At 38.5% G+C, this 24,150-nt stretch overlaps 1 protein-coding gene across 1 annotated transcript in view; it reads left to right on the top strand.

The window, feature by feature from the left end:
- Positions 1 to 13,184, top strand: part of LOC106918233 (neural-cadherin-like) — a 48,735-nt gene extending 35,551 nt beyond the window's left edge. The window contains exons 10-14 of the mRNA XM_088004602.1: positions 1,292 to 1,435; positions 8,225 to 8,345; positions 11,384 to 11,546; positions 12,899 to 13,040; positions 13,168 to 13,184. Of these exons, the coding sequence (XP_087860728.1) occupies positions 1,292 to 1,435; positions 8,225 to 8,345; positions 11,384 to 11,546; positions 12,899 to 13,040; positions 13,168 to 13,184 (587 nt within the window). The remainder of the gene's footprint in view (positions 1 to 1,291; positions 1,436 to 8,224; positions 8,346 to 11,383; positions 11,547 to 12,898; positions 13,041 to 13,167) is intronic.
- Positions 13,185 to 24,150: the final 10,966 nt, after the last annotated feature.

The following is a 24,150-nucleotide window of genomic DNA, read 5'->3' as shown; positions in this document are numbered from 1 at the left end:
TGGAAACACCACTGTTGCAAAAGTGAGTCTTTTTTTAAAGATAAGGAGAATATCAATAGTTTTGCGAATATTTAAAAAGGAAATGCAGCTATGGTTTCACAGAAATCCCATCATTTCCCCCCATTTAGTTCTGCGCACCATAGGGTTTTCTTTATTTCAGAATACATATACAATATAAGAAAGGAAATAAAATGACAGATTATTTAATGAAATTAATCTTTCTTCGTCTTGAATAGCAGGAAATGACCTACTGCCTGTAATCATCCAAACATGCCACTTAATCAAACTGTAGTCCTAGAATGCTGGGGAAAAATCCTGACATTTCCTTTCAAAATCCCTGAACTGATCTTGGCCTGTCTCTCGCTTTAGGTTTCGTATTCAAACCTCATTTGTTTGGATTTTATTTTTTGGGGGTGTGAGTCTGGGGGAAAAAAAGAACAAATGCAGGAAAGGAAGGCACTTGAATACTTTGTGTTTGCTTTGCAGATCTAAGTGCACAAACATAGACAAGAGACAACAGTGAGTTGTCATGTTTTCACAGAAACAACCCTGATAAGACGGTTTCTGCTGGCAGGAAGTTCTGCCAAAGAGCGAGTCTGTAGGATGGAGTTGGGTGCTGTGTGTGAAAACACAGAGGAGCTATGGCTTTGAAATCCACTCGGTCACTTCCTGCATTCATCTTCCTTTGCTGCCCACCTCTCTGAACATGTGCAGGGCTCTGGCGGTGTGTGCAGCTCTAAGTCTACATCCATTTATTGCTTTTTTTACCATGAACTGTGTACCAACTCCACCGCCCTGCGGTAAATAATTAATCTAAGTCTCAAAACTGCCTTGCAATTTTTGCACTTCTTGATACAGATATCAAAGGAAGCATACGTGGTGTCTTGGTTGGCGCAGAGCGTCGCCCTGATCCGTCTGATCAGGTTCCCTGTGAAGCTCACTTCCCCTTAGGTTGGATGTTGATGTAAAAAAAAAAAAAAAGAAAAGAATTTTGCAGCAAAACTGTCAAAATCAACACAGACATTTTGTAAAAAATAGTAAAAAAGTGGTAAAAAATAATAGCTGAAAGGATTTACGTGTTTGTAGAAGAATTGCCAGTTTTCCTGTATGCGTTCGGGTTTCTTGATACTCTCCATCGAAGCGACTAAAACGCTGCACCAAGAGGGAAAAAAACAAAAACAAAAAAAACAGATGTTCATGTTAACGTTGACAGAATAGGAGCAACCTCTGGTTTTAATTGCCTTTCTCCTCCTTCTCTCTTTCTCTCTCTGTATGTTTTTAAAATTTTCAGACACAGCATATGTTCGCGTTTTCATCAGCGACGTGAACGATAACAAGCCCGTGTTTGCACAGGCGTCTTATGAAGTTGATGTGGATGAGGACGCTGACGTGGGCTTTGCTATTCTCACAGTTAGTGCCAATGATGGGGACGAAGGTAGGTGGAATGAAAAAAAAAAAGGACTCTACATGTGAACGTGTGTGTGCGTGTGTGTGTGTGCGTGTGCGTGCTTTGACATCCGGTGATATAGAGGCAGAATAGAATATGTAGGCGTGAATGTGGGGCCAGTGCTAGAAATGCATAATCAAACACATTTACACAAGCCACACTGCCAGACTGCTTCGCTTTTCCCTCACTTTAGGAAGAGAAAAATCCTCTTTTAACTCTGCTGCTTTTGTCTGACGCCCGCTTACTTGGAAGGGAGCACTATAAAACATGCTATAGAGCTAAGAAAATCACAATAATATGTGAGGTTGAATCAGCCACCGTGAAAGAAGCAATTTAATATAACATTTGAATGTAAGCTGCATGAAGAAACTCTGAAGGATTGGAAATGTGTTCTCTAATGATTTTTTTTTGGGGCTTGAAAATATTCTCCATCACTAAAGTCAATTATATCTCACAGCTGAGGTTTCTTTAAAAGCCGTGTGCAGCTGACGGACGTCCCTGGAGTCTTATATCAGCTTCTTTTTCTCTCATATCTTCAACTTGTCACGTCTGGATCTCAGTCTGGTAACGGCCTATGAGGCGGTTTTCTTCTTTAAAGGATTCCTGAACACTTTTGGTTCTTTCAACTATTCAGCACAGCAAATGACAAGCAAAGTAACCCGTAATTGTGATGAAAACCTTTCACTGGCACTACATCTAATGACTTAAAACTACTCTCCCAGCGCCCAAGAAGAGCATGGAGAACACATGGAGGAAAGAGTGGCTGCGCTCACACAGAAGGTCTTGATGCTAAATTCCAATATATTTATTTATTTACTTTGCATGGTCATTCTACAGAACAATGCAGTATCATGCAGACTTCTGAATGAGCTGGATACGACTCCAAAGTGAGCTGCTTGCGCAGAAGGAGAACGTTGCCGTCACACAGCAGCGTGTTGCGTACAGAAGTCATGGATGGAGCCAACTCTGGATCGGTTGTAGTTTGTTCAGCAATGTTTAATTGACAAGCTCACAAATACAATACAATCTAATAAAACAACAAAAAAAGCACAACTAACAACAACGATTGTTTGTGGACAATATACGACAGCTTATGTAGGGAAGTCTGTCAGACCAAGAGTGACAGGACTGGGATGAGACCAGCTCCACTTACAAACTTCTTTCATAATTCTGAATTTTGTTATTATTTTTTTCTGTCATTGTTTATGCCTGGTATGGCTTATTCTGGTGGAGAATTATGTATTTTTTTATTTGTTATAAATACAGTACAATAAAGGCTCCATAAATACCAAACCATGTGTTAAAGCATCCCAGTGTACAATTAGCTAGTTCAAGTTTAATCAATTTAAATATGTTAGATATTTTACTCGAGAAGATTAAATGCAGTCCCAACTCTTTGGAAAGAAACACAAAGTCCTTTAGCTTAGCATCAATAGAAAGCTATGAAGCATCTTCTGTCTGTCAATGTATGCTGCTTAAACAAAATGGTGTCATAGACATTTTTTGGTCCTTATCAAGTCAAAATAAGCAGGCAATTTAAAGACTGCTTCCTTTGCTACTTCAAAATAAGAGTCTCAAACATACAGGGTGTTGATTGAACACTCCAATGCATATCCAGGGCTCATTGTAACAACTTAGACTCAAACCTCTAGACTAAGCCACAGCTGACAGCAGCTCGATAGCGCAGACTGCACCTTCCTCAGAGAGACTGCAGCTCTTTAACACGGCGCCCTCGGCTCAGCGTGGGGTCATGTGCTGAGCCTGTTTCTTCTCGCTCTGATAACCCTCAGCAGCTGCGTCTTGGGAACTTCAAGAACAATCTAACTTAGCAGTCATGAGCTTCAAGGCAAGCAGTCGCTGACAAGGATGAGCTGAAGCATCTTTTGGATGGAAAACAGGAAAGCATCTTCTGGAAAAGTGGCAGAACTTTTTCTCTTTATCAGCAGCACTGCAGTGACGACTGGAACAGTCAAAGTTCCGTTGGGTGCTGATCACTGAAAATCTATCCATAAACTCTCTACCTTATGTGAATGAAGGCCAGCCAGAATTCCTTTGCAACTCTCCTCTTTATAGACGTAGTCAGCTTTCATCCATTATATTAGTTTCTTTTATGACAGTGAATAAACAATGCTTCAATTCTGGGTCAGTCCTTCTGTTGATCTCTTTCTTAGATTTTTTGTTTTGTTTTTGTTTTTAAGTCTCTGAATGATCAGTTTTTAGTCGCCACCCCAATAAATAATATTGAGAGAGAATTTCTACAGGGAAAAAGAATCGTATTTATACTTTAAATCAGTGTTTTTTTCTTATGTAATATACAGTTGGACAAACTGAAAGAGCTGCAGGAGATCCATGCTTTTCTAATGTTTGACCTTTTCGGTTTGATTGCATGAATTTAGATGGAAAATTGAGAAAAAAAGTGTCTCTTCTCCAAAGTAAAGACACTCAGAAGCTTTTCTTCTAACTTTAAATTTAACGTCTGCATCACAGTGTGCCAGATGTGATTTCCATAAAAATTCATGTCATTCACTTCACCTCAATAGAAAATGTGTTTCTTATAGTCATTCTACTTCTGGAGACTTTGTAGGATGACATTAGTGTACAGGTGCATCTTGATAAATTAGAATAACATAAGATGGCATAAATTACTGTGTTGATTGAATGTGTCATGCAGTTGGTGTAGTAGTAATAATCTGGGGTTTTCATTAGCTGTGATATGAATCCAAATTAGTATAAATATATGCTAAAAAATATATGATCGCTCTATGTATCTATATCTACGCAATCTATATAAAGTGAATTTTGGGATTAATTTAGTGAAATGAATCAACATTGCTATGCTTTTTTACATATTTTTTAAAATGTAATCATTTGAATGTAAATAAATTAATATTTTGATCATTTTTTAATTAATATCTTCCAATAGATTTTCTTTTTCATAAAACGTGCCACTGTCTTTAGACTAAGAGCAGAAGAAATTGCGATGTTACTTCGTGAAATCCATGTATAATACATATCTTTCAGCACTCACTAATAATAACCAGAGCCTGTGTGACAAAGGTGATGTGTTGGTGCACCAACAGTCGGGCTGGATGGCTGCATCACCAGAGAAATCTTTATTTTAATTTTATATCGGAAGTGCAGCAACACATTTAATTAGAATATTCCATGATGCGTGCGCCGAGCTGTTAGTCACAAGTTTTCAATATTTTCATCTGCCAGAGGCAGCACAGTCTGTCTGACTCGGACCTTATAGAAGGGAGTCAAAATACCTTTAGAGAACATAAAGTCGTGCTTGTCCACAGAGACACTGAAATATATATTACATCCATATTAAGTGTTTGTACTGCAATAACACGATGCTATTGGTCTGTGCCAAACTTGGAATGTGTTGCTGGATGATAATCCCCTTCCTATGTGAATCCTGTAGATAAGATTATTACAGAGCTTCATAGTGTCATTTTCTATCTTTAAAGGTAATGTGACTGAAAATGAACTTCCATATATAGCAGCTTTATGTCGCAGCATCTTCTCTTTTTCAGGCTGACAGAAACTGAACCCCTTGACGTCCTGAGTGAGAGAAAGAGGCTGATATAGGAATAACTGTGTATATTTTATTATCTGGATTTGAATTAGGTTTTTCTTGTATAGCTTTTAGCTGATAGTACTGCTGGCTGACGGAGTTTTAGGGCCATACTAAGAAAAAAAATAGTTAGCATACTTAATTAAAATTATGAGGGTAGTCGTATGAGAATGCAGTTGAAAGAAGTCATAATAATAAAAGAATAAAGTCATAATATTCTGACCTTATTCTCATAATACTATGATTTTATTCTCATATTATTTTGACTTTATTCCCATATGACTTTATTCTCTGAATATTATGAGTTTTGTCTTGCAGTTTTTTTTAACATTACTCTCTTTTCAATTATTTTCTTAGCATGGCCATAATCCGTCTTAGTATTTAAATGTTTCACATAAGAAAGACTCCATATGACATCTCATAACCAAATGAAAACATTGGGATACGTTTTATTTCACTTATCTAGAAATGCTAAGTTAGTAATTTTTGCTAACTAATGCAATTGACAAAAAGTCTGCCTCCTTTTAGATTTTCTGTTATTGATGTTCTGTCACATTAAAATGTTTCAGAATAGCACATTTTAACCTGAGTAAATACAAAAAGAACTCTTCAATTTATGATTTCACTTGTAAAGAGAAAAAAAAAACTCCCCAAATCAACAACTTAACCAATACTGGTGAAAAGCAGCCAGTCTTTTACATCACAACGAGGAAGTTATGGCCTGTCTTCTTGGTAAAATTATTTTAATTCATCCACATAGAAGGACTTTAAAACACGGATAGCCTAATTAAGACCAGACCACATCATCTCAGTTCTGTTCATTTGCAGTGTTTACCTTGGATACTTCAAATTGTCATTTAGTTTTCTACACAGCAGCAGACTTGCTGGTTTGCTTCCTTCAGATCATATTCCAGCTATAAACACAAAGTGTGCTTGAGTCTACGGTCAGCAAATGACAGCCGAACATTCTCCCTCTAGATTTTTTGGTAGAAAGCAGAATTCATGTTTCCATAAGCAGCAAAGAAGTCCAAATCCAGTGTACTCAGTACTTTGGTTGTTAGGACAAATGAGACGATGTTGTAGGCAGACTGGTGAAGAGGAGGACTTGCAGCCTGAGGCAAAAGATCTTGAAGGGGCATGACACTGCCATCCTTTGTCTTTATTTTTTCAACTTTTATTTATTTAAGATTTGCTTGCAGTAGGTTTCTTATGCTGTATGTGCATCTTATCCATAAATTGATCTTAATCCCAGACTTTTCTAAATAATTTATTCAGAGGTGAACCAGTCAGACCTTTTCAAATTTCTTTGAGTTCTGACCTGGCTAACACATTCTTTTTAAGCAACAGAACACATGAAAGGAGTTTTGATTGTAGAAATAGTATTTTTATTCCAAGACAAAATTCTAACTTTATAATTGCCTTGACACAATTATTTGCATCAAGGCATGTGCGCTTAACCTTTATCTAATTGAGTTCAGTTTTAGGTCAGTTTCTTTACATAGCACTGATTGAATGTCTCATGGCACTTTACAAGATAAACATTCAGTTTATATGCAGAAACATCTAGTCAGTCCAATCTAATCATGTGAAAACCTTAAGTTACATGCATTACATCTTGATCCAGCAGGTTACATAGAGTCACTGATCTTGCAGAAATCCTTCCCTCCTCCTGTGCAAACGTGTGGTAACAGACATTTGATCACATGAAATCCTCACTTTTGTAGCAGTTCCTCACTGTGCATGCATGTGGTGACAGTAAACAGGAAAAATGGACTGTTAACAAGAAGAAACCTCCAGCAGAACCTGACTCAGCATGACCGGCCATCTGCCACGACCGACTGAGGATCTGAGAGGACAGAGCAGAAACACTGGCCTAGGAGTCAATGATTAATAACAGGTTGATCTGAGTTCTCTTAAAGTAAAAAAAAAAAAAAAAAAGTCAAAGTGCACGCTCTTGGTTGAGTTGTGTTGTGATTCATTCAATATAATTGGCATTAGGAGGATGGGGAACATACTGGGTTGGACGAGGAGCCCAACGTAATACATTTCCATTATAAATACATCACTATAACTTACAGTAAAATTCATATTGCATAAGTGCAACATGATCTACAGAATGTAACCAGAAAGGCATGAATGCAGCACCAGACTTCATCTTTATTGGCACTCTGGGGTCAGTAAAGCCCCTCACCCAGAGAGGAGATGTAACTTCAAAATTGGTACATTTGGGGGGAAAAAAACATTAATTTTCTCTGGAGTTGTTTGTTTATTTTAACTGCTGTATTATTCCCTGTACAGTTCTGCTTTTTTTCCTCCTCCTTTTGGATTTCAGCATTTTCTAAGTGCTTAAGGGATTTATACAAGTGCAAAAAAAAGACAATGAGGATGAATCAATGGAATGCAATCCTATGTATTCCCTAATGTCTCATTTAGAATGAAAACAGACAGACAGTACAAAACGATCTGGATTAGAGCATTCTGCTCCCTCCTTCCTTGACTTTCATCTCCTTAATAAGCGCTGAATCTCATCTAGCCTTTAGAGGCCTCATCTTTCCCTTTCACATTAACATCCAGGGTGGAGGATTGAGATGCAGGCCATGGCTTTACCAGGGGTTTCATTTAGGAGAGCATTTCATTGATCAGCCACTAATAGATGACCAAAGATGCTTATTTCAGGTATAACCATGAAGAGATTGTACTGTGAATTCTAGGGATCTTAGACAGTTTATAATATTTTGAGCATTTTTTTCTTTATTATTATTATTATTATTATTATTATTATTATTATTATTTAATGCAGAAAGCAGGTAGTTTTTATGGCTTTCTTTTATCTTTTCTTTTTTTGAAATTATGACACTATAGGTACAGAGTGCCCACATCCTTAAAAGGGCTGAAATGTATGTGTTTAAAATTAAGCATTGTGTTCTGCAACTCAAGGCTGTTGAGGGTACTGCTAACATACCGATGCTAGCCTGCTAGCTAGCTAGCTTTTTCGTGTCTTATCGTGGGTAAGTCTATATTTATCACCAGTTGGCTGGACAAAGTTCATTTATTTGTGTGGATGTATAGGTTTTAAATTTCATTCATAATGATCTGAAAAAGTGTTAAGTGTTTCACTCAAGGTGAAACTTGAAGAAACCCTGTGAGTATTATATAGCATTATAGCATGCTCTTTTTTTTTTTTTTTTCTGGTGCAGGTGGGAATGCGAAGCTGCGTTACCAGATCACGTCAGGAAACACAGGAGGCGTGTTTGACGTGGAGCCAGAGGTGGGGACCATCTTCATCGCTCAGCCTCTGGACTATGAACAGAACAAAAGGTGAGCCTTTTGTCACAACACATCCACACTACACTTCATTTTCCTCTTCTTCTATTCGTTAGCGCTGGGCTATAAAAGTTAAAATTGGAGATGATTCAGTTAGTTTTTAAAATTTAGCTATTTAGTTATTTTTTATTGATGTTTCTAGGTTGTTTTAGATTTGTTTCAACAGACATTTTTTTGTTGACAGGTTTTTTTTTCTTTGTGTTTGCGCGTGTGTGTGTGTGTGTGTGTGTGTGTGTGTGTGCGTGTGCATATTCCAGAACCAGCAGGGTATTTCTCTCTTAGTCATTAAAAATCCAAAATAAACCTCAGGTAACTGAAAAGTACACAGTTCCCTGTGGGGACACAGGTAAAAACAAGAAAAAAAGTTGGTGTCTTGTGCGCACCAGATATTTTCTCGAGTGCACAAGAAAATATTGTGAAATTTGAAGAGAGCTATAACTCTTCCTTGAGTTTTTGGATTCCATTATAATTTATATTTAGTGTTTTCAGGAAGTTAGATATTTCTTCTACTGCTTCCAGTCTCTTTAGTAGCCTGAGCTGTTGCTTGGTTGGTTACCAAGAGTATCCAGTGTGTATGAGAAGCCAACATTTTTATTTAATTTTTTTTTACCCATGTACCTTTAGGGAGGCATAGAACAATTATGTATCTTTTTAAAAAATATATAAAGAGGACCCCTAGTATTCGGAAGGGTTAAGGACTATAGACGCCCATGAAGAGCCAAAATTCATGAATACTTGAGATTTCCTCTAAAAATGCTTATTGCCTATTTTAATAGTTTAAACAACAAATGTGCCTTAATGTGCATTAACACACAGAGTTACAGTTAGCTACTGCAGTGGCTAACATTGAAAGTTTTTCTTATACCTGCTTACAAATATATATGGAATATATGATGTCTAATGTGTTAAATTCTGATATGTAAGGTGAGAGATTATTTCATTGCAGCCACAGAAACTTATTCTGATGCCACCATTTCTTCATTTCAACTTTTCCCATACCTTTCTGATCATTGAACTCGTTCATTCACAGCATGCGTTCCTGCAGGGATTAAAATGAAGTTTCATTCCTTATAGGTGTCTTCACAGAGCTCCCATGGTGTTTTCTGACACACTCCTTCCACTGAACTGTGTAGTCCTTTGTGTTCTTTGTAATTATTTTGCCAGGAGTTTCTGCACTAAGGGTGACTCTACAGTCACTCAGTGAAGTGCGCCTAAAGCTTCCACCTTAAGTCATGCAATGGTAGATAAATGTATGAAGCAATTTGTCATTATTGTGCACATGGTGGATAACAGCTTCATTATCATAGCTGCTTAACAGAGAAATCATACAGAAAGTAAACAGCTTGACTTAAATGAGCTGCCTGTTGAAAATGCAGCTGGTGCTGATGGAAATCTGTAATCTGAGACTTTTTTTTCTTCTTCCTATGATTTTACTTCAAGGTGCACATCTCAGACATTTTTGTTTCGTGTTGATTGAGCAAGCATGTGTGATCTGATTCTCCAAACAAGTCTTTTGGAGAATCGCAGTCACTGCAATAGAGCCAAAACCATTGATTGAATTAATCAATCAGTCATTGAATTAATCAATAATTGTCAATAGTAGTTACTACTTGTTTATTTCCTTATTTAAAAATGAATAAAATTATTTTTTATTTGCATTTTTTATGTATTTCTAGTATTGTTTGAAAAAGGCTTAAATAAAAAAAAACATTTTTTATCAAATTAATTGATTAATCTTCAGAAAAACCAATAGATTAATCAATAACTAAAATATGTGTGAACTACATCAGTAATAGATTAAATTTAACTGGAGTATAATGTCTCAAAAAAATTGCACTTAGGCAATAAAATGTTTATTTTCTTTTTTAAAATGGAATTTAATTATCTATTTGCATGTATGATATTGTTTATAAAAACCCTTAAATTAAAATTTCCTACACTGAAATAATAAAAAAAAACATTAAATTCCTTATCATAAAGTATATCACTACTTTTAATTTTTTTTATTTACCAACATCATCCAACCAGATGAGACTCACCTTAGCTGAGACCAATTCAGATGTAGAGTTAAGACTTAATAAATGTGTGGGAGAGTCTGATGTGAGAGATGCATGTGTTTAAGTCAGAACAGAAAACAGAGAAGCTTTCTGTAGGAAGGGTGAGTAAATTCATACAACTCAAACCTTCCAGGTCGTCTTACAATCCTAAGGTTGTAGAATGCCGACTGATCTGTGTATAAGTGCAAACAGATGTTCACATCTGTAGTGTAAAGCACTTTAAGTGTTCAGTGTGAATGGAAAGGTGTTATATAAATTCAGTCCATTTATGTTATAGAAATGGGTTTTATTTGCTATACCAACTCAAAGCAATGCGTAATAGGAAAGTGAAAGAAAAGTGATGCGTGGTTTTCAAATGTTTTATTAGATATACATCAGTAAATATGGCATCCATCTGTATTCAGGTCTGTTTACTCTGATGCCTGAACAATCAGCACCAGTAAGACCAAAGAACAAAGACAGATCAAGACATTTAGACTAGAGTTGGGATATAGAACAACATCCCAAGCTTTGCGCTGAAAATGGAAAGAAGACGTTTGTGAACCTCAACCCATGGCTGCCTATCTCAGTGCAGCGCTGGTAAAAACATTGTTAAAGGGCTGATGAGTGACGTAGTGGTGACTTCCTGAAGGTGGAGTTTCAGAAAGCAAGAGCTTCTTAAAGACACAGGGCCCCAATTTCAAGGTGCTAAATTACAAAGTCAAATTTCTTTAAGTCAGATTTGCCATAAACTAACTTACTCAATTTTGAAATAAAATGAAACTATGTGCCTGGGGGTTTCCCAGTAAATATACATGACTAGATTTTCTAGTTTTGCCACAGGAAAACTGACTAAACGATGTTTCTTTTGCTGATCTTCTGAACATGGACCTCGATTTAAAAGGCTGTTGCCTGAGAAGTTGCTACATTAAAATGTGACTCACAAGACTTCAGACTGAGGAGGGTTCGTTTCTGAAATTTGAAACTTTTCCTCAGATACAAGCTGCATGTCCTGGCTTCAGACGGAAAGTGGGAGGATTACACAACGGTGACGGTGAACGTGGTGAACAAGAACGACGAGTCGCCCGTGTTCACAGTGAACGAGTACTACGGCAGTGTGACCGAGGAGCTGGATGGTTCTCCTGTCTTTGTCCTGCAGGTACTGGGGATGTGATACGGTTTGATATTTATATCGTAATATCTATAGAAGAGTCAGTAATTTGAATTCATGAATTCTATTTAAGACTAATACACAGCGCTGGTTCATGGTTCATGCTATCCTTATGGGCTAACAGAGCAAAATGGCATCTAACAACAGTTTGTAGTTCTCTTTGTTAGCCTTTATCTAAGCTACCCCCTAAAGAAGGCGTTCCCTAGTATTTCATTTCCTTTAGCCTTAGCTTTGTGCTCTAGGTGTGTGTGTGTGCGTGCGTGCGTGCGTGCGTGTGTGTGCGTGTGTGTGTGTATACAGGGATGCAAATAGCTAAAAACGATAGAGGAAATCACAGAAATATTTATTCTCAACAGTGGCGGTAACAATGCAGTCTGCTTTTGGTATAAAACGTACAATAGAAATTAAAAAACGATCACATTAATTATAAAAGTTAAGTGCTATTTTTTATATTTTTTTATTTTTATCTTTTTCATATTTTAGCAATTGACTCAAAGGTGTGGACAATTCCTCCATTATATACTTACTCCAGAGTTTGTTCCAGATGTGGTGTTTGCATTTTCTGTTGTGAAAACATCTCATGCCATCAAAGCAGGTCACCTCCAGGGTACATGGAAGAAATTACAAGAACTCACGTAGAGGAAGAATCTACATTTTGGAATAGTCAGAGAATAACATGGTTTTCTAGTCTACTCAGGAATGCAAAAGGCCTGGATGTTCATGGAAGATAACAGTGGTGTAAGAACATTCCTTTAAGAATGTAAAGATATAGTACAAACCAGAAGTTTACATACACAGAATAAAGATTAACTTGAACATGTCAGTCAACCTATCAGAGACTTTCAAAGCCATGACATAATCTGGACTTTCCCTCGTTGTTTAAAGAGACAGTAAAACTTTCATTTAGAAGACTAATTATTAAATCTCTGACACATTCTTTCTCTCATTATTATGACATTTAACAAGTAGAAGTAATTTTGATGATTCCAACTGACCTAAAACAAGAGACAGTGAGAAAAAAGGTTGTATGTGTTGTTTTATTCAGTGTGAGAACACTTCTGATTTCAGCTACATATGGACCAATTCTACTTTTTCTAGTTCGACATCGCTGTATATAAATCAAAACATTTGCCACGCTTATTTCAGATCCTGAGCTAGATAGTTTTGGGGAGGGATTTTCTTGGTAGAGTGCTTTTAACTCCACAGAGCAGAACAACATTTGAACATCTTTCCTCATGAAATCTCTTCACCTCAGCAATATTTCAGCAACTGTCTGGCATTTTAAAAAAAATAAAAAATAAAGCTCTGGTTATGATCTCCCTGTGCTGGTGACGTTCTAGGTAACAGCATCTGACCCAGATAAGGATGCCGACCAGGAGGCCCTGCGGTACTCCCTCCATGGCCAGGGCGCTGAGAGCGAATTCATAATCGATGAGGTCACTGGCAAGATCTATGCCCAGAGGACGCTGGACCGCGAGGAACGTGCCGTCTGGCGCTTTGTCGTCCTGGCAACAGATGAGGGCGGCGAAGGCCTAACGGGCTTTACAGACGTTATCATCAACGTGTGGGACATCAACGACAACGCTCCCGTATTCCCCTGCGCCCTCAGTTGCCACGGAGATGTAGCGGAGAACTCTGCGATCGGAACGTCTGTCATGGAGATGACTGCCACTGACCTGGATGATTCGGCGGTGGGACAGAACGCTGTGCTCTCCTACAGGATCGTGGGCATCTTAGACGCCACAAACGCCAAAGTGGGAGGAGTGCCCACCATCTCAGACATGTTCACCATCAACCCCACCACGGGAACCATCACCGTGGGCTTGGGTGGTCTGGACAGGGAGCAGGTGGAGTCCTACCTCGTCCTCGTCGAGGCCAGAGACGGAGGAGGGATGACGGGAACTGGAACTGCAACCGTTCAGATTACGGACGTCAACGACCACGCTCCGAGGTTCATCGATCATTCCTGTCAGGCAAGGATCTCTGAAAACTCAGAGCCCAACGCACAGGTGGGTCAACACTGGCTTTAACGGATGAAATTTAGCTTATTTTACTCAAAGCATGCTCTTACTCCTTAGTAGGAATAAATGCAAATGTAGATTTCACACCTGATTGTTTTTGCTCGTATACATTAAACCTTGAGGGGTTTTAAATGTTTCACCAAGATCTGAAAGTCTAGACCATCTACTTTCTGCACCTGTTTGCAGCTTTTAATGACTCAAAAATGCTCAGATGTATCAGAATTTTGGCTCTGATCCAAAGTCATTTCCTAAACATGCCAGCTGGTAGTTGTTGATAACTTAAGTGGAACTAATTTGTTTTTTAATCTGCACAAATTCCTTTTTTTTTTTAAACAGGAACTTGTCCTGCAGCAGAGGTAAGGTGGATATTGCAGCAGCGCTCAGCGCTTCTGCTGAGTCATTAGTCAGCTTTACAACAAAGTCAGAGTTCAGCATCAGTAATTGTTCATTTGATCAAAACGGCGTAACTGAAGAGAAGCTCATCAGGGCTTTGTGGAGTTTCTTTAGGCTTAAAGTGAGCTTTTATTCCTGTTGAGATGTCTAATTTGTAACGTTCATGCTTCCAGTTACTGAAGAGTAAAATCATGAGAGTTCTTTAAAATGTTTAATAATAATAATAATAATGCATTTAATTTGTCAGCCCCTTTCAAAACTCTCAAGGACATTTTACAAAATAAAAACACAAATTAAACAGTAAATAAATGGCTACAAAGAGACAAAACCACAAAATAACTACACCGTTAAAGTGAGAAGGCTAACTAGTTGAACAGATGACTTTTGAGTTGTGCTTTGAAGGTCAGAAGAGAGTCAATATTACGGATGTCAGGGGGAAGAGCGTTCCAGAGTTGGGGAGCAGAGTAAGAGAAGATTCTTTTCCCCACGGTGGTGAGATGGACAAGAGGCACACTGAGCTGGACGGAAGAGGAAGAACGAAGGGAACGTGAACGGGTGGTGATGTGCAGAAGATAAGACAGATAAGGAGGCACAAGGTTGTGGATTGCCTAGAATGTAAACAACAGGAATTTAAATTGAATTCTGAATGAAACAGGAAGCCAGTGAAGTTGTTGTAGAATTTGGTGAAATGAGGCCGTTTTGGTAATGATGCGAGCAGCAGAGTTTTGAACCAGTTGAAGTTTACAGAGAGATTTCTGAGGCAGACCAACCAGGAGAGAATTACAATAATACATTCGAGAAATGACCAGATTATGGACTAAGACGGAAGCAGAGTGGAGGGAGAGTGACGGACGAAGTCGGTTAATATTACGGAGGTGGATGTGCGCAGGCCGGATAATATTATTTATATGAGAGTGACAAGAGAGAACTGTCAAAAATGACACCCAAACTCTTAACTTGGGTTGGCGAGACCAGAGAACTGTCAGTTGACTTTAGATAGTAGAAACTTTGTTTTGTAACTGTTTAATTTGAGGACATTTGATACAAACCAGGATTTTATTTCATCTAAACAAGAAGTGAGTGAGAAGAAAGGGAAGGAAAAATCTGGTGCAGTGGATAAAAAGAGCTGGGTGTCATCGGCAAAATAGTGGAAGCGTATGTTAAATTTACGAAAAATATTGCCAAGGGGGAGAAGGTAGATGATGAAAAGGAAGGGTCCCAGGACAGAGCCCTGGGATACACCTGAAGCCACTGGGGATTGATAGGATTTGAATGATTTTGGATGAACTGAGTGCAGCCAGAGAGATATGACTGAAACCAAGCTTGGTTTGTGTGTGATACCAATGGAAGAGAGTCTGTGGAGCAGGACTGTGTGAGAGATGATATTGAAAGCTGCACTGAGATCAAGGAGAATGAGAAGAGAAAGTAAACCTGAATCTGATGCCATGAGGAGAGTGTTAGTGATTCTGAGGAGAGCAGATTCTGTGCAATGACCAGGGCAAAAACCGGACTGGAACTGTTCATACAGTTGGTATGTACAACTACATATGTACATACATATGTACAACTTGGTATGTACAGTTCATACATACTGCTCTTGGTTACATGGAGATGGAGTTGAGAGGCAAATGTTTTTTCTAGAATTTTGGAGATGAAAGGAAAGTTAGAAATAGGGCTTAGATTATTGAAATGGTTTGGATCCAATCCAGGTTTTTTAAGGATAGCAGAAACAACTGCAGTTTTGAACGTAGTAGGAACAATTCCAGATGAAAGAGAGGAGTGGATGATGGCAGAAACAGAAGGGAACAAAGGCATTGTTTTACAAGAACTGTTGGGAAAGGATCTACTGAGCATGTGGAGGGCTTGGATTTCTGGACAAGATCGGTTATTTCAGAGGCTGGATATATAATTTAATAATGTCATTTGTAGTAATTGTCGTGAGTTGTAGTCGTTCAGTAGTTACTCCATTGGATGTTGGTATATCTTTAGCAGGTTGTTTGCGAGTCATGGATCTGGGACATGGAGTGGCAGTCAAATGTTTTTAGCTTTTATCATCAGTATTAAAAGCCACAAGATTTTTGTTCTTTTGCCAATGGCTTTTCAGTTGGTAAGATTAAACAATAAACTTGAGAAACAGATTAAAGGTGAAGTAGGCATAGTCCTCTGTCTTCATTGGTAATACTGGAAGCATGTTCCTATCATTACCATGTTTGACAGTTAGGAGGCCTACAGTGTTTGAAAGTGGTTCTTCCTGTCGCTGTGGTCAAACACCTCCATCTTTTCCTCCTCTGTCTGTGTGGCCAGCTGTAATCTCCAGTCTCGCTCCAGGAAATCAACCAAATGACATGAACTCCACTGAGCCAGAAACTTGATGAAATGCCTGTTTTGTTTTGGTCATCCTAACTCATAGCTTTTATCTACATGTATTTATTTAATTTCAGTGTTATGTGGATTAGACAAAATCCACATGAATTGAAACTTTCACAAAATGTCCACTGATACTATTGTGTCATCATCCCAAAAGAAGAATTGTTCAAATTAATTATCAAAAGCCCAAAATTATGCCAATATTCTTCTTTTGAATGTATCTAACCTTCTTCTCTAAGCTCTTCAGGATGATGACCTGTATAGTTGGTGCTCTGACCTCATACTGCAGAACACTGTGAATTTTGCAAAATGATAGAACTTCTGTAAATTCCAGCCATTTCCAAACATTCACAGAACCTGCATCGTTTTCACAATGTCCCTTTTGTTGTAAGGTTCTGGAGCTGGCTGCAGAGGACAGAGACACTGGAGAAAACGCTCAGCTGACCTTCAGCGTTGTGGCCGGAGATCAAGAGCAGAAGTTCTACATGGTCAGTCACAAGCAGGAGCAGCGTGGAGTCCTGAGGCTGAAGAAGCGCTTGGACTACGAGCGACACAGCGAACAGAAGTTCAACCTCACCCTGAAGGTACACAATATCTTTAAATCTGCCTGTGAAACATTTCCGTCTGTTGCTTTTTGTTTACTGTCATGAGGCCGAGGTTTGATATCGGTTTGGATTCTTGTTTTTCTCTGTTTTAATCAAGTCCCACCACTAATATTTTTATACTTGTGCGTACTGAATTGCATTTCAGTGAAAAGGAAAGCTGGAAAAACTGTTTGCCTGTCATAAAGTCAGTGTTTTTCTTTGTCCTTATGAAACGTGACACTGTGCATCTCGTCTTCCAGGTGGAGGATCTGGACTTCTCCAGCTTTCTGCACTGTGTGGTCGAGGTGGAGGACTACAATGATCACACTCCTGTCTTCATTCCACACTTCCTGTCCCTTGCGCCGCTACCAGAGGACGTCAGCGTGGGAACCAGCGTGGCCCGTATGGTGGCCAGTGACTCGGACTCGGGCCAGAACCGCGAAATCACCTACAGTCTGTCAGAAGACTCAGACCCTGAGGGCCTGTTCAGCATCGACCAGTCCGGCCTACTCTCGGTGGCCCGGCCATTGGACCGAGAGAAAACAGCTCAGCATCACTTGGTTGTCATAGCAACAGATCACGGGATGCCTGCTTTGACAGGCAGCGCTACAGTTCAGCTGCCCCTGTTGGATGTTAACGATAACGGACCAGAGTTTGAGGCTGCCTACTCTCCTGTCGTCTTTGAGAATGTGGCTGGTCCACAGGTAGGCTGGACTCTACGGATTATTAGGTGCAATGGTTTAGTTTACTTTAGTTTAGTTACGATCCACATTTAGCTGCATCAATGTTTCCACTATCCTTACAGCGGTCCACACATCACTTTGTTGTACCACTGAAACAATTATTTTAGAAATTAAATAAAACTCAAACAACAAAAACAAGCAAACATGTAATTTTGGTATAAACACATAATTAACTCAAGTGTAATATGATCAGTTCACAACCAGAAACTTAAATTGTTTGCAGGTTACTAAAATATTTATCTTTTCTTTAAATTTTTACTAACATTAAATATAACACGATGTGTCGGTGGTTTTGAAAAGCAACAAACTCCTCAAACTCTTCTTCCTCGTTCAGATAGTGAGGTTGAACCAAACCTCGGCTCTCCTCCGAGCCGTGGACCGGGACTCTCCCGAGAACGGTCCGCCCTTTCACTTCACCGTCCCACCGGAGTATCGCTACAGCAACGACTTTTACCTCCAGGACAACCTGAACGGCACGTCCACGCTGACGGCCCTCAGGACGTTCGACCGCGAGCGCCAGAAGGAGTTTCTCCTGCCCATCGTCATGAGCGACAGTGGTCACCCGGCCAAAACGGTGACCAGCACCCTGACTGTGACCATTGGTGACCAGAATGATCATGCTCACATGGCCGGAGAGAAGCAGATATCCATCAACAGCCACAGAGGTGAGGAGATGAACGGATGTTACGAGCCTCTGCCTGGCGGGTGTTTAACACAGGCCGCCTTGGAAAAGGACACAGCTTGACAGTTTTCACAGCTTCTCACACGACATCACAAACTTTAGTGTATTTACTTCTAGAATTTAAAGTAGTGCAAGAACCGAAGGAAAAAGATTCTTGGTTTTTAAATGTTTTTCGTCTCTGTCTGGTATTAGAAGAATAGCTTTGCACCTCTTACAGCAGGGAGAACATTAATTTAGTTTTGTCTGAAATACCTGCTGTCAAGTGGCCAAGAATGACAACAACTTTATTCAGTCGTGTGTAACTTTCACATTCACAACTCCTGGCAAAGACAAACTGCAACCTTAAAATTTCATCTTTTTAAGGTCTGCCTTTATATTTGAAGGATAAACTCTCAATCATTTTCACGACCTTTAGTTCTTTCTTCTTGATTATAATCATTATACATTCTGACCAGGCTTTTTTATCTGTATTATCATTTTTCTGGGCAAATCAATTCCAACCATGCATGCTGGGAAAACATAATGAATGAAACTTGAAGCATTTGAATCCAGTCCTTTCTGTTTTTTTTTTGTTTTGTTTTTGTTTTGTTTTTAATCGTTTTATTTTTGACAAATTCCCAGCAAAAGGCACTTTACAAGAAGAACAGGTACAATAAATATCCAATTTTGCACATATGCACCATAAATCAAATACATTTCTGTCACTCAAGCCAGTCTGTTTATAGATGGAATATAAAACAGCCCTTTTCAGCTTAAAATCCACAGTGAGTGAAAAGTTGTGAATGAAAGTCCACCCAGTTGCAGTTTAAGTCTCATTGAGTCAGAAAGTGCCGACCCTAGACAGAATTTCGAGGTCTAAGTTCAAAGAAGCATAAAATATGCATCTGACATTTAAATTATGGGCAAACAGCAATATTGGTGCCAAAAATAATACGTTGTGTCATAAGCACAGGTATAGAGCAGCTAATTTATGCCTCTCTTTTCAGGCCGCATGCCAACAACAGTTCTTGGAAAGGTCTACGCTCCTGACCCTGATGACTGGGATAATAAGACCTACGTCTTTGAGGGACACATGCCAAGGTAAAACAGAATGAGCAGATCAGTGCATTCTGTTTTATGTGTTTATTTTGTACTGTTTTCTTTTTTATATAAAATGAAAGAAAGGACGTCATAATACAAACATGGAAAGATCTGTGTTTGGTGAACGTGAACTTGTCCTTTTCTTTGAACTGAAATACCATTAGTATGTGTTGCTAGTTGTCGGTCAACTGCTAAGAAACCAAAACATATATGCATTTCATTTGAATGTAAAATTAATATGACTGAATTGCTATGATCAGCTTAATATAGAAAATGTAGTGGTATAACCATCTAATCCAAGTAGGCTCAGGTTTAGATACATTTTAATAACTGTATGTTCTAAGTGCCACACATGCTGTTGATGCTATGCAATGTGCAGAAGCGCTTTTCAAATGTTGCAGAAATGACTCAATGATAAGCTCATCCAGTTTCATGTTACGCTATGCAAACACTCTGTCTACGCTGACAAAGAGTGTTTTATCAGTGGAGACATTGGAGCTAATGTAACAATGGTGATTTCTCATTTTAACGTGTTTTGCACGAGATGCTGCTTCTGAATTTATTCACAAGCTCTGGCAGTTAAATGCTTATGTTAAAAAAAGACCTTAGTTTGAATAAACAAAGAAACGTTCACCTAAAAGCTAGTCTAGAGCCACATCCAAAGCTGACTTCTAAACTACAAAATATATCTATTTTTTATGTTTTCTTTTATGTAAACATTACTCCCACTACTTTTACATTTGCAGATTGTAAAGCCCATAATTGTCTATCCTAAAGATCAACTTGGCCTAGGGTCCACCACAAACACAAATTGCAAAATGCAATGGTGCACAGCATTTTCCCAGCCTGTGATGCTTGGGAGATATTTCCTGCTGCTGGTAAGATATTGACTGACTGCTTCAGAACCGATCTGATCCGTTCCCTCAGACATCTCTGTTTACTTGCCAGTCCTGTGTGTTGTCACACAACCAGGAAGAAAACACAACACGAGCCATTGATTGTGTGTCTCCTGACTCCCAGCAGGCTGCCAGTCCTGCTCACATCAGAGCACATGTGTGGCTCACTTGTCTAGCCAGATGGCAGAAGAGATGATGTTCACAAGCTTAAAGTTCCTGCATTATTCTGGAGCTGTGAACCAAAATAGTACAACAGCAATGCCTGGTTGACTTTAAAACAAAAATAAATAAAAAAATGTTCATGAGCTGCGAAGAAGTTTATGATTTTGGCACCACCAAACCCTACCACAAACATCAGAGTTGCCATATTTTATAGAGTATTTCATACAAATCCCTCTAACCACTAAGGATTTTTGTCATTGTGATATTCACTCACATTTCAACAGGCTTTGATCTGTTCTGTTAGCACAAATAAAGGGCTGGCACAGACCTGGTATCCAAGCATGAACGGATTTATTTATTGTTTTAACTTACTGTCTTATTAAAAATGAGATTCAACCTTTACTTAACAAAAGATTGATCCTGCCAAAAACATATCTAACCGATATGCCAAAGGCATAACATTATGACCACTGACGAGTGATACCTGTGATTATGGATTACACTGGTCAACAGCCAAAAAAACTGTCTGGGGTTTTTCAAGTGTTTTAGGGTAATTCTGAAGTGCTGAATCCAAAAATCACATTGGTTTTGCTCAATCAGGTCAACTTTCTGAGTTATAGATACAAAATGAGCATCAAAATGCAGGACTTGTTCTCACATCTGGATCAGTTTCCTGACAATCTGATCAATGAGTGAAGAGCAGGAGGAGAGATTCCATCAGGACAGGAAAGAGACGGAGGATTTCACACAATGAAGACATAATGTTCAATTCACATGTACTTACCCATATTAGTGTTTATTATTCAATTTACAGAAATCTCCAAGTTTGTAACATTTAATTAATAAACTCTATTAGAAAACAGTTTATTTTCCCTAAAACCTTTTTTGGATGAGAAATATTAATGGAATTGTCACTAAAATGTCATCAATTTAGTCAGAAGATGGAATTTCTCTAAATCAAATTAGAATAAAAACCTGACCTGATGGGGAAAAATGGATGTCATTTGACAACAGATTCAACAAAGCTAATTAAGCAATTAGTGCTTCATCTCTAAATATGCTTTTTGTGAAACAAACCTGCCCTGGTGCATGTAGGCAACCAACTTCTTCACATGGAAGGCCTAAAGTATCACAACAGATCATGTGGTAAAAAAAAAACAAAAAGTTGGTGATAAATGTGACAAAGCAATCATTTTTAAAGGTTGTAAACGTTTGAGAGCCACTGAATGTGTTTGTTTGAGGCATAGAGACGTTGTTTGCTGTGTTATGACTCAACATCTGTTCAGATTCTTGCAAATAGAATGAATACCTTTACCTAAAGGAGAAACGACTAACTTTATAATGAGGAATCAAATGTAACATTCAGAACACTGAGAAGCTAATTTTTAAGAATCAAATAAAGTAATCCTGCAGTAATAAAACAACTTTGGTACTAATCACTGAACCTAGGGTGCGAAGCACACTTTATACAATGTTCTGTAAATGAATTAAATGCAGCTCTTGTCGCTACAAGTAGTATATTATTTGATTTTCCAAGGCTCTGCCTCAGATTTCCTCTGTAATTAAAGTGAATGAGTTCATTTACTGTACAAGGGCAGCATTGATTGAAAGAATCAAGTAAAATTGCCTCATCACATGTGTAAGTGTTGAAGTTTTTTTAAACTCGCTCTCCCTAATTCATCACTTCTTCCTTTTTTTCATAACCGCAAGAGCAAACTGACAGCAGTAAATGAAATGCTTCAAGAGAGAAATGCCAAAACAGAACATAGGATTCCACGTATGTTTCTGTCTTGATCAAATGCCGAATGCAGATTATTATGAAAACATGACAGTGTTAGTGTAACTCCAAGGCTCTACTGTGGTCCATTGGACCCCTTTGAGGTCGGACTAACCCCACGTATGCTCCTCCCCACAACATCATCTTTTAAGTCGCCATAGAGAAAATTTGACCCACTTTTCTTTATATTGATTATTATATTTAGAGCTTCTTTACAGTCAAATAAGATAATTTACTTGGTTCTACTTGGAATCTTGGTTTTCATTGTAACAGGCTGTTTCACATTCGACTTTTTTCCAGCCTTTCAGAGATAAAAACCTTCATCAAGAAGTAGCAAATCAAGCCCACATCACCACACTACCGCCACCATGTTTACTTCTTTCTTACTATGTACATCTTTCTTTTTTTTTTTTTTTTTTCGAAATTCTGTTTTAATTTTAAGCTTACATGGTCAGAAACACACCTTCCAATAATAAATTAGTAATTCTTCATTTATGTCATCAAGACGTCTTTTTTCTAGGGCTAGGACTTTAACACATTAATTATGATTAAAAATGTTAACATAATTAATTAACGTAACGTCATTTTTTTTTACTTTCAAAGGTTCCGACCGGAACCTTGGTAATCGGATGTTTCTGGTTCACCAGTAAATCTAACACACAAGCGTTGTCCCCAGACAACAACAAGAGACAACAAAGCTGCTGCTCTGGTGGGGGATAATTTCTGCTTGTAAACCGATCTGATGGGACACTGGAAAAGTCTACTGTTGTGTTCAAATTGTCCTAAATGCAGTTAGTCTATCAGCAAAGCTATTCAAGTCTAAAATATCATCTCGGTGCTAAACATGTAGCAGCAACATCCCAACGCTAACGCCAGCGTCCACAGTCCACATTTCTAAAGAAGTCCCATGAATGATCAAGAGTTCCTCAAACTCCTGAATGCTGAATGGGTAGAATAACACTTGGCACCAGTGTGATGATATGAGAGCCTAAATAACAGATTAAAAACAATAATTATCTTTGTCTTTCAGCTCCTTTATCTATTAGTATCTCGATTAAAAATTTTAGTCGAGTCCCACAGTATTTTTATACTTATTTGTACTGAACTGACAGCCAGTAAAGGCAAAAATGTGCATTAACTGGGACAATTAATGGGTGTTCTGGGTTCTCTTGTCACTCTTGGATCAGTTGTTAATGAGTCTTTGGAGTAATTTTGGAAGACCAGCCATTGTTCACCACGGTTCCATATAAACTGATAATGGATTTCACTGTGATATCACACTGTTTACTCCTCCTTTCTTAATTTTGTTTTATTTGGGAAATTATCTGTATTTAAATTTGTTTTTCCAGATCTTTTAGCCTACTTCATATTGTCAAACAGGTTCTTTTATGTGATTACTGCATTTTAATTCTACAGGCTAGACATGTGGCAGGCCAAAGTGTGACTCGTAAAACTTGACCAAGTTAATACCATTGTTAATAGTTTTAATAAAGGGGGCGATTACTTGTTCCACTTAAAGCCAGGTTGACATGGAAAGCTTTTCACAACTGTACTTGATGCACCAAACAGCATGTGCTCTTTTGTAACACTGACATTGATTAAATATCGTATTCGTGTTTTCCCCCAGTTACTTCATCCTGAACAAGCGTACCGGGTTCCTTATCATCAAGGAGAACACCCCACCCGGCACCTACCAGTTCCAGGTCCGCGTATCTGATGGGATTTGGCCCGACGCCGTCTCCACAGTAACCGTATACTTAAGGGAGCTGCGAGATGAAGCCATCTACAACTCTGCGTCCCTTCGCCTCGCAGGTGAGAGGGACTCCTTTTGCTGGAAATGCCTCAGCAAGTTTTTGGTTTTCTACTAGATTTACACAGCAAGAGAGT

This window comes from Poecilia mexicana, unplaced genomic scaffold (genome assembly GCF_051168715.1).
Source record: "Poecilia mexicana isolate PSO_F unplaced genomic scaffold, ASM5116871v1 scaffold_3, whole genome shotgun sequence".
Taxonomy (NCBI): Eukaryota; Metazoa; Chordata; class Actinopteri; order Cyprinodontiformes; family Poeciliidae; genus Poecilia; species Poecilia mexicana.
Note: the sequence above shows the minus strand (reverse complement) of the source record. Positions and strands in the feature narration are given on the sequence as shown.